Source organism: Cydia fagiglandana, chromosome 26 (assembly GCF_963556715.1).
Source record: "Cydia fagiglandana chromosome 26, ilCydFagi1.1, whole genome shotgun sequence".
NCBI classification, from domain to species: Eukaryota; Metazoa; Arthropoda; class Insecta; order Lepidoptera; family Tortricidae; genus Cydia; species Cydia fagiglandana.
The window spans coordinates 6,946,558-6,962,292 of NC_085957.1; the positions used below are offsets into that span (position 1 = coordinate 6,946,558).

At 37.9% G+C, this 15,735-nt stretch overlaps 1 protein-coding gene across 1 annotated transcript in view; it reads left to right on the plus strand.

The window, feature by feature from the left end:
• LOC134677461 (nuclear pore complex protein Nup98-Nup96) overlaps positions 1-15,735 on the plus strand; it is a 93,764-nt gene that overhangs the window by 40,970 nt on the left and 37,059 nt on the right. The window contains exons 18-21 of the mRNA XM_063535943.1: positions 2,477-2,589; positions 3,706-3,739; positions 6,065-6,147; positions 8,629-8,671. Coding sequence (XP_063392013.1) covers positions 2,477-2,589; positions 3,706-3,739; positions 6,065-6,147; positions 8,629-8,671 — 273 coding nt within the window. The remainder of the gene's footprint in view (positions 1-2,476; positions 2,590-3,705; positions 3,740-6,064; positions 6,148-8,628; positions 8,672-15,735) is intronic.

A 15,735-nucleotide genomic window follows, 5' to 3' on the forward strand; every position in this document is an offset into this window, starting at 1 on the left:
TATGATCCGACCCCTACGGGTTTTTTTAAAGGCAATTCACTCGCGTTTCACATATAAAAAATACGTTGTTGAAATTTGGGTAATGTACGGAACCCTTGCAACGCGAGTCCGACTCGCGCTTGGCCGGTTTTTTCCTTTTGAGGTACGGAACCCTAAAAACTAAAAAAAAGTGACATGTGAATTGATTGTAATGAACTTTCTTTCTTTAATATCGTGTCAAATATTGATCCCAGAGAAAAGTGTTCAACATGTTTTTCGTAGAAAATTTTATGCCGATTATTTATTTACAAGAACATTAAGAACTTATTTTAGTTATTTTGCTATCAGCCTTATTTTACGAGTCATTTACGAAAACCTAAAAATAGGGACCTGAAAATTGATTACAATTAACTTACCCCCTTTAATACCTCTTTAAATATTGATCGTAGCGAAAAAGTGTACAGAACCATTTTTGTGGACAATTTAATGTTTAATGTTTATGTATAATATTGTTTTGCAACGGGCCACCGTTTGCGAGTTATTTACGAAATACAAAAAAAAAGTGACCTGTGAACTGATTGTAATTAACTTTCTTCCTTTAATATCGCTTTAAATATTGATCCTAGAGAAAAGTGTTCCAGATATTTTTTGGAGGAAATTTTATGTAGATAATTTATTCTTGAAAACCTATTTTGCTATGGGACACCGTTTACGAGTTACTTACAAAAAACGAAACAGGGACTTTAAAATTGATTATTTATAACTTACCCGCTGCTTTGTCTTTTTAAATATTGATCCTAGCGAAAAGTGTTCTACATGTTTCTTGTAGGAAATTTTATGTTTTTTATTTACGTATAAGAGTTTTTTTGCTATGAGTCATACTTTTCAAATTATTAACGAATAAATAAAACACGGAAACTTAGAATTCCTTATACTAGAACTTTCCCTCTTTATTATCTTTTTAAATATTGATCCCTGCGAAAAGTGTACTGAATCTGTTTGGTTCAAAATTTTGCGTACATTATTATCGTTTAACAACATTTTTTGATATTTGCCACCGTTTATGAGTTATTTCCTCCTCCTTAGTCGTACACTCTTGTCAGAGTGGTCGTGGTTATGGGTTGTCCTTTTCTATGTTTATTGTGGCTGTTGCGATACTCCTCCATCTCTCTCTGTTTGTGGCACTCCGAGCAGCCTCAGTCAGGGAACATTTCGTCGTGGACTTTATGAGATCCGTCCACCTTGTAGGAGATCGGCCACGATGAGTTATTTATGGAAAACTAAAAAAAGGGACCTTAGAAGTGATTATAATTAAATTTCCCGCGTTAATATCTCTTTGAATATTGATCCTAGCGTAAAATTGTACTGAATCTTTCTTGTAGGCAATTTTATGTAGATTACTTATGTTATAGAATATTTTTTGCTATGCGCCACCGTTTAAGAGTTATTTACGAAAAACTAAAAAAAGGGACCTTTAATGTCAAATATCTCATTTCCGGTCAAGATTTCGATCGAGCAACCGGCAAATTCGGATTCAGCGGGGTCTAATTAGGTTAAAAAACCCGGTTGCCAAAAAGTAATATGATTTGCCAGTCGAATCAAGAAGGAGAGCGATTTTGAATTTTTATGTCTAGTCTATACTGCAAAACGTGGTATCTTGTATATATCGTGGTCTTGGGTCGTCCCATTCGTTTTTCGTCAAGTTCTTAAATTAGTCCTATTCTGCTTTCGTCACCCATTCTACATTGGAAGTCACCGACGATTGTGACGAATGTAGAATGGGTGAGGAAAGCAGAATAGGGTAGCAGTCATAACTAATTACTTAGGGTGTTCTGTCTTTCAATGTAAATAAATCATAAATCATCTCATTTATTCGTGATAAACTATAACATATACAAGTAAATAACAACAAAGAAAGTTAAACATAAAATAAATAAATAGTTTACCACGAAATGGTCCCGCCTCAGGATAAATGCTAACCCAAAAGTCAGCGCTGATCTTCCGGTGAGACCAATGTGTGTCCTAATCATAGACAAGAACAAATTCTAGTCCGAGCTTAGAACAATTATTTCAAAACCAATGCTGCCAAAAATACGGGAGAGCGGGGGACGAGGTGAGCGAGTCCCGTGCCATGATTGGTCCGTTCAAAGACACGGGCGTCACACAAAGACACTTGATCGAAAATGGAGTAAAACTACCGTATATTTGTCGCAGAGGGGGTAGAGCTACTATGCTCAGTCTCGAGGATGTCTGTGGTCCTAACATAAATAAATAATATATGGGAGACCGAGTTCTGCTCGGAAAACATATAAAAACTCAAAAATGCACGTTTTCCTAGAGATAAAACCTAGCCAGATCGATTTATCGCCCCCGAAAACCCCCATATAGCAAATTTCATCGGAAAGAAAAGTACAGTCAGCTATAAAAGTTTGTACCAAAAATGAATTTTTTGCCTAAAACTTTTTATACATATAAACAATGAAATCATTTTTCGCAGATCTTCGGACGAGCAGAACCACAGAGACGTGCCGACCCAGACGGAGAAAGAACGGACGGAGGTGACCTCTAACGGGGACCCGGACGGACGACGGAGCCTCAGCAATAATAACAGTGAGCTTAATTTTCAATCAATCAATCAATTTATTTTGCTATAATAAGGGTTAGTTTACAGGTGTTATTACAATATTTTTATGCACATTCCTTAATTAGCCATAATCTATAGCATGCAAAATATTCACAATTATTTACATATGTACAATTTCAATTGAAACTTTACTAAAATATTAAATAAAATTATTTACCCAAATAATATTTTTCTAACATTACATTCAAATAATTATAATTTACATTAATTTTGCAAGAAATCATTTAATTTATAAAATCTGCGTTCTAAAAGCCACTCACGCATTTTTTTATTAAATTGGCCATCGGGCACTTCTTTGAGCTGTTGTGGTATTTTATTGTAAATGTTTACACACATCACCGTACAATTCTTCCTAAATCGGCTTGTTTTTTGTTGTTTGTCCACCACAAGTCGGCTACCGTTTCTTGTGTTCCGTGGATATAAATCACTAGCAGTTTTAAAAAGTGTTCTGTGCTTTCTTACAAATTTAGACACTTCTTCAATATATAAACATGCAAGAGGTAGTATACCCAATTTAAAGAATAAAGGTTTACAAGTTTCCAACGGGCTAACTCCACACATAGCACGAATACATCTTTTTTGGGCAACAAAAGCTCTTTGGATGTCACGACTATTGCCCCAAAGAATCAAGCCATATCTTAATACAGATTCAACATATCCATAGTAGGCGGCCATAACTGTTTTGAAGCTTTTATTTATTTTTTTATTTACATGGAGAACCAACAGCTATAACTATGCTGCTATGCAATGCTAGTGCTATTTAGTTTCACTTGTCCCGTTGTCTGTGCGTAATCAAATCTTGCAAGTTAAATTTGATCCACTTCCCGATTTCCGATTGAGCTGAAATTTTGCATGCATGTATAAATCAGATGATAATGCAATATTATGGTACCATCGAGCTGATCTGATGATGGAGACAGGAGGTGGCCATAGCAACTCTGTGATGAAACAACGCAACCTAATTGTGTTAGGGGTTTTTAGAATTGTCTGTCGTAAGAAAAGTACAGTCAGCGATAAAAGCTTGTACCAAAAATGAAATTTTTGCCAAAAAGTTTAATCTAAATTCTTTAAATTTGTTTCAGATATAGAACTCAGTTCAGAGAAACATGCCAGTTGGTAAGTTGCTAATCTTTATCACATTAACATAGTGTTAACATTTTTTGTATACAGGGTGATCAATCCAAATGGGTCAGTATGGAGAAGTCAGAAACTATAAGAGATAGCGAAATCTGTTCTTAGGAACCATGGCTTCGATTTTAGATTTAATAATAATGGCATTCAATTTTTTTTTAAATCTATCATACATAACCGGGATTCGAACCTGGTCAATATTCTTGTTGTTTGTTTGTATGGCAACTTTTAAACGATGCGTGATAGGTGGAGGGTGCTCGACCAAATATCATAGAGGGCCCCGAGACAAAACAAACTACATTAAAAAAATTCAAAATGGCCGACTTTTTATTTTATTTTTTCAAGTTGGTTCGAGCGCGCTGAGATTTGGCATGCGGCGAGCCTGGGGGTTTGGGGGGGGGGGGGGTTTTGGGAGTCGGGGTGGAGGCTCCGGGCCTTCGGCCCTCCGCCGGGGTCGGCCTTCGGTCTCCCGGCCTGGAGCTCGCCCTTCGGGCTCGCTTAACCTACTTGGAAATTTGACTTTGCCCGTGTCCGCCGCCATTATGGATTTTTCCAAAAATTTTTTTTGACATGGTAATCTTGGGCCTCCAGGCTCGCCACATGCCAAATCTCAGCGCGCTCGGACCAACTTGAAAAAATTAAAAAATAGTCGGCCATTTTGAATTTTTTTTAATGTAGTTTCTTTTGTCTCGGGGCCCTCTATGATATTTGGTCGAGCACCCCCCACCTATCACGCATCGTTTAAAAGTTGCCATACAAACAAACAACAAGAATATTGACCAGGTTCGAATCCCGGTTATGTATGATAGATTTAAAAAAAAATTGAATGCCATTATTATTAAATCTAAAATCGAAGCCATGGTTCCTAAGAACAGATTTCGCTATCTCTCATAGTTTCCGACTTCTCCATACTGACCCATTTGGATTGATCACCCTGTATATAGCGTATATAACGAGGAGTAGATAAATTAATGGTAATCCATGAACGGCACAGCTAAAACGATAGAATTCATAAATAATTAATTGTAGGAATGCAGCGAGGTTGTCTGCGACACTTTTCCAATACAAATTTGACTGACTGTTCCACTCAGGATGTCATCTCATTTCGGGCTGTCCTCAGAATCAGCCAGGAACCAATCCATTAAAGAAGCTGTTGGGGTCATTCAAATAAAAGTCACTGTATCGCAGTCAAACACACTCAAGCATAGACTATTTCAATAGTTGACATTCCATCAAACGCAGCCGTCATACATTCATTATGACGGTCTGCGACATATATATTAACCAAACTACGCCTACGACTAATGCCTACGTCAAATCATGGGATTAGTTGTCAAGCGGACCCCAAGCTCCCATGAGCCGTGGCAATGCCGGGATAACGCGAGGAAGAAGAAGATATATTATTTAACCAAAACATGAGCATAGTGTAAAAAGTAACAGTGGACCGCACAAGAGCACAGTAGGGTTGTCACAGACTTAGACATCTGCCCAATAATTACAAACATTTTAAATAAGACACGCTAAGTAAGCCGTACCGAGCTACTAACAATGGCGATGGCGATGTATGCAGCTCGGGTGCGCGCGACCCACCCCTCGCAACGCGCACGATTGCCCTGTCTAGACGGCTTCGTCGAATGACTGTATTGTTTTATAATAAAGAATAAAAATCTTATTTACTCGTAATGCATGTTAATTATAAGATGTAATAATGTTTTGAAAAGATGTGTCCCGCCGAGTTTGTTGCCGGTCCCGTATTGGGATACCCTCCTCCAATTGAGGTGTGATTTAAATCTTCTCGAGGCAGAGGTGTAGGGTTGGAGCCAGTATAGTTTTATTTGACATTCATAGGCGCATTGTAATATACCTACTTGAATAAACTATTTTTTATCTTTGTCCTATCTTTTATACCGGGTGTGGCCTGTAATATGAGCAAAAAATTAAACTGTAGGCTGTACTCCTCATACTGACCAACATTTGTTCAGCAATTTTTAAAAATAACTTTTAGTTTGATTTTTGATACACTTTAAAGTTTATTCTAACTAAGACGCAATGTATTGCGAATTTTGTTATGTTAAAGGCATGACAAGTAACGTCAATCACAATGATATGGCGTGGCGATGGCGTCCATTGAAGATAATATTTATTTTGTATGAAAAATAGGGACTCTAAATACTTCATAATTTTTAAAAGTTGTTGAACAAAAGTGACATCGTTTGAGGAGTACAATCTATGTTTTAATTATTTGCTCGTGTTACAGGCGACACCCGGTAGATTGTGACATGACGTTTTAATTTTAGGTTATATTTACAGGCTCAGTTCTCCAAAGGCTCCATGGAACGATAAGGACAAGCAAAGCGAGGAAGAGCCTACTTCCCGACTCTATCCTGATTTAGGTGAGTATAGTTCGTAGCTTTCTAATAGAGCCCGGCGGCTAATCCTATTGTCTATTGTTAAGTAAAACCGCACGTGCTACTTACCAGCAAAAAAGGGTCTTAATTATTCTATTTGGCACCTGAGCGCGGGCTAGTCCAACGCTCAAAAAACCAGTGTAGGTGCCCTCTCCGATAACGCGCCTTTGTTACGCATCTCGATGACACATTTTAGACTGGTTGTCTAGTGTTCGACTCGCCGGCACTCAGTAACCGAAGTACTGTACTTTTTATACAGGTGGTTGTGGCACGTGGTACGAGCGGTTTTACTATACTTATAGCGGTTAAACTATACTTCACTTTATAAAACAAAGTCCCCCTCGGCCAGGCGTGGCTCACTCCGCGATTTCGTCGCGTCGCTACAAGTACATGCGGCCCACACCAATGTTGGTGTCTAGCAGTAGCGGTTGCCGCGCACCGCTACGGAACGGACGCCTGCTCGCGCTTGCGCCACCTAGCCGTCATATCGGATAATAGACACGTTTTGTTACATAGTAGACCTTCTGTACCTAGTACTATTATTTATTCTGTGCCGCCGTGTCCTTATGTCTATGTCTGTATGTTCGAGATTATGATGAGGTTATGATGTATGATTGGCGGGCAGCAATAAATGCCAACGTTACCGACTTTGAATCGCGACGGCGCTTAGAGCTGGATGCCAAGCGCGACCATGTAAAAGCCAGACCACATTACACACATTATACACTGTGTCGCTCAGGCGGGCACAATCGGTTGCGTCGTTCAAGGAGAGGTTAAAGAAGCTATGGTTATCTGATTTGACTGATTAATTTGTCTATATTTCTATTGTATAGTTGCTTTATATCGTTCTAATTCTTTCCAATTTTTAGTGTATTTCCCCCATTCCTCTTTGTGTAATATATGTATGTTTATCCTATAAATTTTGTATGTAATTATCCTTTTATCTTTCTGGTACCTTGTTGTACATTTTGCTGCATTTGTCACCCTCTTTTCACTCTCTCCTCTCATCTACTCAAAGGTTAACTGGAAGAGATCCCTCAAAGGGATAAGTTCGCCTTTGTACTTCTTGCTAATTGTATGTTATTTTTAATATGTCTTTGTGTACAATAAAGAGTTTACTACTACTACTACTACTACTACTACTACTACTACTACTACTACTACTACTACTACTACTACTACATTATAATTACACAAATGGTGTGCTCACATGCCCGCAATGTTCGCGAACCTTAAGTAATAAGATACGTCAGCCACTTGCCAGCTCACCAGAGAAAGCAACGGAGTTGATAGCAGTCGCCGTGGCCGAATCGGCCGAGGAGTTATTACGTTCGAGATAAACTAAAACTAAAATATTGATCTGCATGTATTGTATAAACCAGCCTCAAAATATGTATATAGTTTTTAGGGTTCCGTACCCAAAGGGTAAAACGGGACCCTATTACTAAGACTTCGCTGTCCGTCCGTCTGTCTGTCACCAGGCTGTATCTCACGAACCGTGATAGCTAGACAGTTGAAATTTTCACAGATGATTTATTTCTGTTGCCGCTATAACAACAAATACTAAAAACAGAATAAAATAAAGATTTAAATGGGGCTCCCATACAACAAACGTGATTTTTGATCAAAGTTAAGCAACGTCGGGAGTGGTCAGTACTTGGATGGGTGACCGTTTTTTTTTTTGCTTTTTTTTGTTTGTTTTTTTGCATTATGGTACGGAACCCTTCGTGCGCGAGTCCGACTCGCACCTGCCCGGTTTTTAATTCATTCATTACATTTTGTATGTGGGTAGTTTTTCCACAGTCACCCGTTGTTCGCGAACGGAGTAAAAGGATCGAAACGTTGGGATGTATTACAAATTCATTAAGACACGATATAATCCGTTTCCATAGTATCTTAGCAAAGTCACAGAATAAATAATAGTATGTACTAGGTACAGAAGACTCACTCAGTTCAGATCAGCACAGATATGGCCGCTAGGTGGCGACAGCGCCACGCGCGGCTTATGGCTTTCCCCAAAATTGGTGTGGAACGGATGTGCTTTTAGCTACCTGTAGCAAAGCGGCGAAATCGCGGAGTGAGCCACGCCTGGCACAGAAAATAATCAGTTTAGAAAGCTTATCTTAGATATTGGTTTTTTTTTAATTATGAATGGGCTTACTCATGGCCACAGACTAGCCGAGGCGTAGACGTGGCCTACGATGGAGCGAGCTCGCCCAGAAGGTGCCTGTTCACTCTTGATTTGAAGGTTGCCGGGTTATAAGAACACGGAAATATAGACGCCGGCAAGGAATTCCATTCCTTGGCAGTGCGCATAAGGAAAGTAGAAGCAAAGCGCTTCGTGCGAATTGGTGGAATATCTACCAAGTAAGGATGGAAACCGGCCGTGCGTCTAAAAGTCCGATGGTAGAATGGGGACGGTGGAATGAGGATTAACGTAACTTCATCCCTCCTTATTGTTCACAGATAAGGAGTTACCGCCACAGTTTCCCGAACGTCGGTCCAGTTGGTAAGTTCACGTCCCACACTAGGATGTACAGTCACCTGCAATATTATGTTACACAACGAAGGCCGCAAAAATATCTGACACGATCTTGTTTGTAGAGCTATAAGAGCGTGTCACATATTTTTGCGGCCTTCGAAGAGTAACGTATTATTGCAGGTGACTGTACAGTCGACGTCAAAGATGGGCCATTTTATTTAAAAGTGTCCCCTACACTTTTTTTTCAAAATTGGGATTTTTTATATGATTTCTACTCAGAATCATGAGCTCTTTTGATCCTAATAGGAGAAAAAAAAGTATCCCAAGATTTCCATACATTTTTCGATCTTTCTATTCCGAAGCAATACAAAGTCTATGAAAAAATGGTAACGGAATGGGAAAAAACCTTTTTAGGGTTCCGTACCCAAAGGGTAAAACGGGACCCTATTACTAAGACTTCGCTGTCCGTCCGTCCGTCTGTCACCAGGCTGTATCTCACGAACCGTGATAGCTAGACAGTTGAAATTTTCACAGATGATGTATTTCTGTTGCCGCTATAATAACAAATACTAAAAACAGAATAAAATAAAGATTTAAATGGGGCTCCCATACAACAAACGTGATTTTTGACCAAAGTTAAGCAACGTCGGGAGTGGTCAGTACTTGGATGGGTGACCGTTTTTTTTTTGCTTTTTTTTGTTTTTTTTTTGCTTTTTGGTACGGAACCCTTCGTGCGCGAGTCCGACTCGCACTTGCCCGGTTTTATTTAAAGTTGTCCCCTACACTATTTTTTTCAAAATTGGGATTTTTTATATTATTTCTACACAGAATCATGAGCTCTTTTGATCCTAATAGGAGAAAAAAAAGTATCCCAAGATTTCCATACATTTTTCGATCTTTCCATTCCGAAACCGCCATACTAAGTCTATGAAAAAATGGTAACGGATGGGAAAAAAACCTTGGGACACTTTTTTTCTCCTATTAGGATAGAAAGAGCTCGTGATTCTGAGTAGAAATATCATAAAAAATCCCAATTAGGGGACATCCATTAATTACGTCACACGAATTTCTAGGTTTTTTTACCCCTCCCCCCTCCTTGTTACACTTGGTCACATTTGGCAAACCCCTCCCCCCTGGTGTGACGTCACATTTCTTCAACGAAATCGGCAAATATTTATTTAATATTTTATCAAAATATTTTTGACAAATGAAATATTAGTAATTTTATAACCCAAAACTGATTAAGAAATAAAATTAAGGTGGTTCGCCTAGGTTACTCAAAACTTAGCTCTCGCTAGATGGCACCACTTTTGCAAAATTTCAGATTTGATTTTTTTGTGAAATGGTCTTGGTATTTGTATACTTAAAAGTATGTTTCGCGCACTCTTTAAGTAAATATTGAACTATTAAAATAAACATTGAATACTTCATTGTGCAAAAACCACCTTTTTAATTCGACGGAGTGTTGCTGTCACGCTTTTTCCTACTATTACTCACACATGCAAACAGTGTTTCCGTGATCCTTGTAGTAGACAATTTCACACAACGTAAGTATGTTGCAATAGCGTAACGGTATGTTCGTGGAAATACGTGCAAGAGGATTGGGGTTCAAGACTGGTGCGAGTAGGTAATTTCTTTTTGTTTCTCCTTTGTGTTATCTTACCTTTAAACGAGCAATTATTAGATATATAATTATTTATTTATATATTTGGATGGTATCAGAAACGGCTCTAACGATTTCGATGAAATTTGCTATAAGGTGTTTGATCTCTTAGCTAGGTCTATGAGAAAACGCGCATTTTTGAGTTTTTATGTTTTGTAAGCTTTGGTCGGTCTCCCAGATATTCAATCTCCGCTTGGCAACTAATCCCAGAATTGGCATGCGCACTAGTTTTTACGAAAGCGACTGCCCTGACCTTCCAACCCAGAGAGTAAACTTATTTGGATTAGTCCGGTTTCCTCACATTGTTTTCTTTCACCGAAAAATAGGTATCGGTGTATAAATAGGTAGGTATCAAATGCTATTTCGTACAAAAGTTCGAAAAATCATTGGTACGAGCCGGGGTTAGAACCCGCGACCTCCGAATTGCTTTCCGCTAGGCCAGCAGCGCTTCCCCCACATACTCAGTGTTATCAGGTTTTAAAAAAATCAAAAACGATTACTTATGAAAGCAGAAGAATATAAATGATAGTATTAGATTTATAATTGTTACATATTTGCCGTAACTTATTTTTAAAATGTGTTTTTCAATTAAAAGACACGTCAAGATTGTTTACCTTATTTCTAATGCTAAAAAAAACAAACTATAGTAATAATTGTGTTTTTCATTCATAGACAAAATCCATTATTTTTAACCACAGGAAATTTTATACACTTCTTTTTAGGGTTCCGTACCCAAAGGGTAAAACGGGACCCTATTACTAAGACTTCGCTGTCCGTCCGTCCGTCCGTCCGTCCGTCTGTCACCAGGCTGTATCTCACGAACCGTAATAGCTAGACAGTTGAAATTTTCACAGATGATGTATTTCTGTTGCCGCTATAACAACAAATACTAAAACAGAATAAAATAAAGATTTGAATGGGGCTCCCATACAACAAACGTGATTTTTGACCAAAGTTAAGCAACGTCGGGAGTGGTCAGTACTTGGATGGGTGACCGTTTTTTCTTGCTTTTTTTTGTTTTTTTTTTTTGCATTATGGCATTATGGAACCCTTCGTGCGCGAATCCGACTCGCACTTGCCCGGTTTTTATTGCAGTGAGGATGTCCTGATTGTAAAAATCAGAGATTAGGAAGAGTATAATTTCTAATTATCTTTGTAAAAATAAAAGAATACGTGTAGCCCATACTTAATAATCGATTTATGATAATAAGAAAAATAAAATAAAAATAAAAAAAACAATACGAAATTTAGGTGTAACAAAAATACAAAAAGTTATGTTCCAGCATACAGTGACTGGGGATCGAACCGTTTGCAAGCAAAAAAGCGACTGTTTGCATAACACGCCATGATAGTTCTTAGCTAAGCTGACGAACTTCTCGCTTAGGTCAATTAACTACCTGTCAAATATCAGTGTCAACAAAATTGCACTAAACATGACGGCACTCCAAATTTGAGCCGTGGCCAGCCCGGCAACGTCGGAAATGGTATGGCAACGTCGCAAATGTATCTGTACACGACATTTGTGACACACACATACGTAAAATTGATGAAAAGTTAACTATGATTTTTGCATGATTTCTGTATGAAACATTGTATTCCTGTTAATTTCGCGCAAACGAATATTCGAAAGAAGATAAATGCGGAAATATTTGTGTACTAATAGTGTGTAGTTACTTAATGAGCTTTGATTGAATTTTGTATGAAAAGCGAACCACCTTAAACGAATAAAAATGATTATCCTTTCAAAACCTTGTTATTTAAATGATAATTAGCGTATAAAATAATTTAAATACATTTTTGGTTACTGATGAAGTTAAAGTGACGTCACAAAGTTTATGACTCCCCCCTCCCCCTTGTCACAACATGTCACATTTTCTTGACCCCCTCCCTCCCCCTAAACGTGTGATGTAATTAATGGATGACCCCTTACAACTTTAAATAAAATGGCCCAGATATGTTTCCACTTTTTGCCTTATTACAAAGGAGTAAGGGGCAAAAGTGTAAACATATTTTTGACGTCGACTGTACATAAACCTAACCCAAATACAGATGTAGTGCATAATTATTTTCCATCGTATTTTCACGGAAACGTACGAACGTGTCTTGCTATTTCAGTCAGTCTCGGTATAAAAAGTACTGAGGTTGATTGAAGTAGCATGAGAAATGTCTAGTGAAAATAACCGTGAATCAAAGAGAATTTGAAATAGAGAGCTACTGTTATGTAGCTACAGTACATTTACTGCCATCTTTCGACAGAACACAAACTGTTACATCTACTAGACAGTCGAGAGCACCACACCTTTGGACCATAGTCGAGTAGATGGCATTAATATAAATACAGTAGAGTCCGGTTATAACGACGCCCAAGGGACCGCTGATATTACGTCGTACTAACCGGACGTCGTACAAAACAACTGCCAGTTTTAATATATTTTTTTAATCAAAATTAATTACAACACTTTGTATTTATTAATACTTATGCGACAATCAAAGAAAAAGAAAACATTTCTTTTAAAAACATTTTTACGTTAGTATTACGACACCTTGTTAAAATGGAGACTTGTGTGTGTTTAGTTAGAAGAAGCCACTTTTCAAGGTACGCGTAAAATAAAAAGTCGTAATTCTTGGGGATCTAATCAAGATGACGTTGTTTTATCACACAGTTCATATGGCCACCTCCTGTGTCCATCATCTAAGGTACCTACCAAAATATTGCATTGTTACCCAACACATAATTATGTATGTAAAGTTTAAGGTGGTTCGCTTTTCATACAAAATTCAATCAAAGCTCATTAAGTAACTACACACTATTAGTACACAAATATTTCCGCATTTATCTTCTTTCGAATATTCGTTTGCGCGAAATTAACAGGAAAACAATGTTTCATACAGAAATCATGCAAAAATCATAGTTAACTTTTCATCAATTTTACGTATGTGTGTGTCACAAATGTCGTGTACAGATACATTTGCGACGTTGCCATACCATTTCCGACGTTGCCGGGCTGACCACGGCTCGAATTTGGAGTGCCGTCATGTTTAGTGCAATTTTGTTGACACTGATATTTGACAGGTAGTTAATTGACCTAAGCGAGAAGTTCGTCAGCTTAGCTAAGAACTATCATGGCGTGTTATGCAAACAGTCGCTTTTTTGCTTGCAAACGGAAGATTCCCGGTTCGATCCCCAGTCATTGTATGCTGGAACATAACTTTTTGTATTTTTGTTACACCTAAATTTCGTATTGTTTTTTTATTTAAGTTTTCTTATTATCAGAAATCGATTATTAAGGCTACACGTATTCTTTTATTTTTACAAAGATAATTAGAAATTATACTCTTCCTAATCTCTCTGATTTTTACAATCAGGACATCCTCACTGCAATAAAAACCGGGCAAGTGCGAGTCGGACTCGCGCACGAAGGGTTCCGTGCCATAATGCAAAAAAAAAAAAAACAAAAAAAAGCAAAAAAAAACGGTCACCCATCCAAGTACTGACCACTCCCGACGTTGCTTAACTTTGGTCAAAAATCACGTTTGTTGTATGGGAGCCCCATTCAAATCTTTACTTATTCTGTTTTTAGTATTTGTTGTTATAGCGGCAACAGAAATACATCATCTGTGAAAATTTCAACTGTCTAGCTATTACGGTTCGTGAGATACAGCCTGGTGACAGACGGACGGACGGACGGAGGTACGGACGGACGGACGGACGGACGGACAGCGAAGTCTTAGTAATAGGGTCCCGTTTTACCCTTTGGGTACGGAACCCTAAAAAGAAGTGTATAAAATTTCCTGTTAAAAATAATGGATTTTGTCTATGAATGAAAAACACAATTATTACTATACTCGTAGTTTGTTTTTTTAGCATTAGAAATAAGGTAAACAATCTTGACGTGTCTTTTAATTGAAAAACACATTTTAAAAATAAGTTACGGCAAATATGTAACAATTATAAATCTAATACGATTATTTATATTCTTCTGCTTTCATAAGTAATCGTTTTTGATTTTTAAAAAACCTGATAACACTGAGTATGTGGGGGAAGCGCTGCTGGCCTAGCGGAAAGCAATTCGGAGGTCGCGGGTTCTAACCCCGGCTCGTACCAATGATTTTTCGAACTTTTGTACGAAATAGCATTTGATACCTACCTATTTATACACCGATACCTATTTTTCGGTGAAAGAAAACAATGTGAGGAAACCGGACTAATCCAAATAAGTTTACTCTCTGGGTTGGAAGGTCAGGGCAGTCGCTTTCGTAAAAACTAGTGCGCTTGCCAATTCTGGGATTAGTTGCCAAGCGGAGCCCACGTGAGGAAGAAGATTGAATATCTGGGAGACCGACCAAAGCTTACAAAACATAAAAACTCAAAAATGCGCGTTTTCTCATAGACCTATAGTTCGTTTTTTTTAGCATTAGAAAGAACTTCGCAGAAGTAAGCTTGTGGTTCCAAATCCGGCACTTTTAGCTGTAATAATTTGAAGTAAATTATATGTATTGACCGTGCTACATTAGATAATTCAATAATTATTAACAATTAAAGAGCCTGATAAAAACTGTACGCTTGCTTCTGTGGAGTTCTTTCTAATGCTAAAAAAAACGAACTATAGCTAAGAGATCAAACCCCTTATAGCATATTTCATCGAAATCGTTAGAGCCGTTTCTGATACCATCCAAATATATAAATAAATAATTATATATCTAATAATTGCTCGTTTAAAGGTAAGATAACACAAAGGAGAAACAAAAAGAAATTACCTACTCGCACCAGTCTTGAACCCCAATCCTCTTGCACGTATTTCCACGAACATACCGTTACGCTATTGCAACATACTTACGTTGTGTGAAATTGTCTACTATAAGGATCACGGAAACACTGTTTGCATGTGTGAGTAATAGTAGGAAAAAGCGTGACAGCAACCCTCCGTCGAATTAAAAAGGTGGATTTTGCACAATGAAGTATTCAATGTTTATTTTAATAGTTCAATATTTACTTAAAGAGTGCGCGAAACATACTTTTAAGTATACAAATACCAAGACCATTTCACAAAAAAATAAAATCTGAAATTTTGCAAAAGTGGTGCCATCTAGCGAGAGTTAAGTTTTGAGTAACCTAGGCGAACCACCTTAAGCTCAATTGAATAAGGGGAATTGGGTTTTATTTAGTTTGCAAGTTTATGAAAAGTCACATGACTATTTCATCTTGCTCCGTATAGGCAAAAGGGGGGAGGGGAGTTGGGTGCGCGGGACGGAGTAAGCTTCCTACCAATAATTTATTTGTAAAAACTACGTCGCTCTTAGCTCTGGTTGTAGCCGGACTTGACGGACGGATTTTGTGTCAATTTCCGTCGTTAAGAGCGGTCGGTCGTTATAAGCGGAGTCGTAATAAACGGTTGTACTTTCATAGTAGCTTGTACTAAAACCAAAC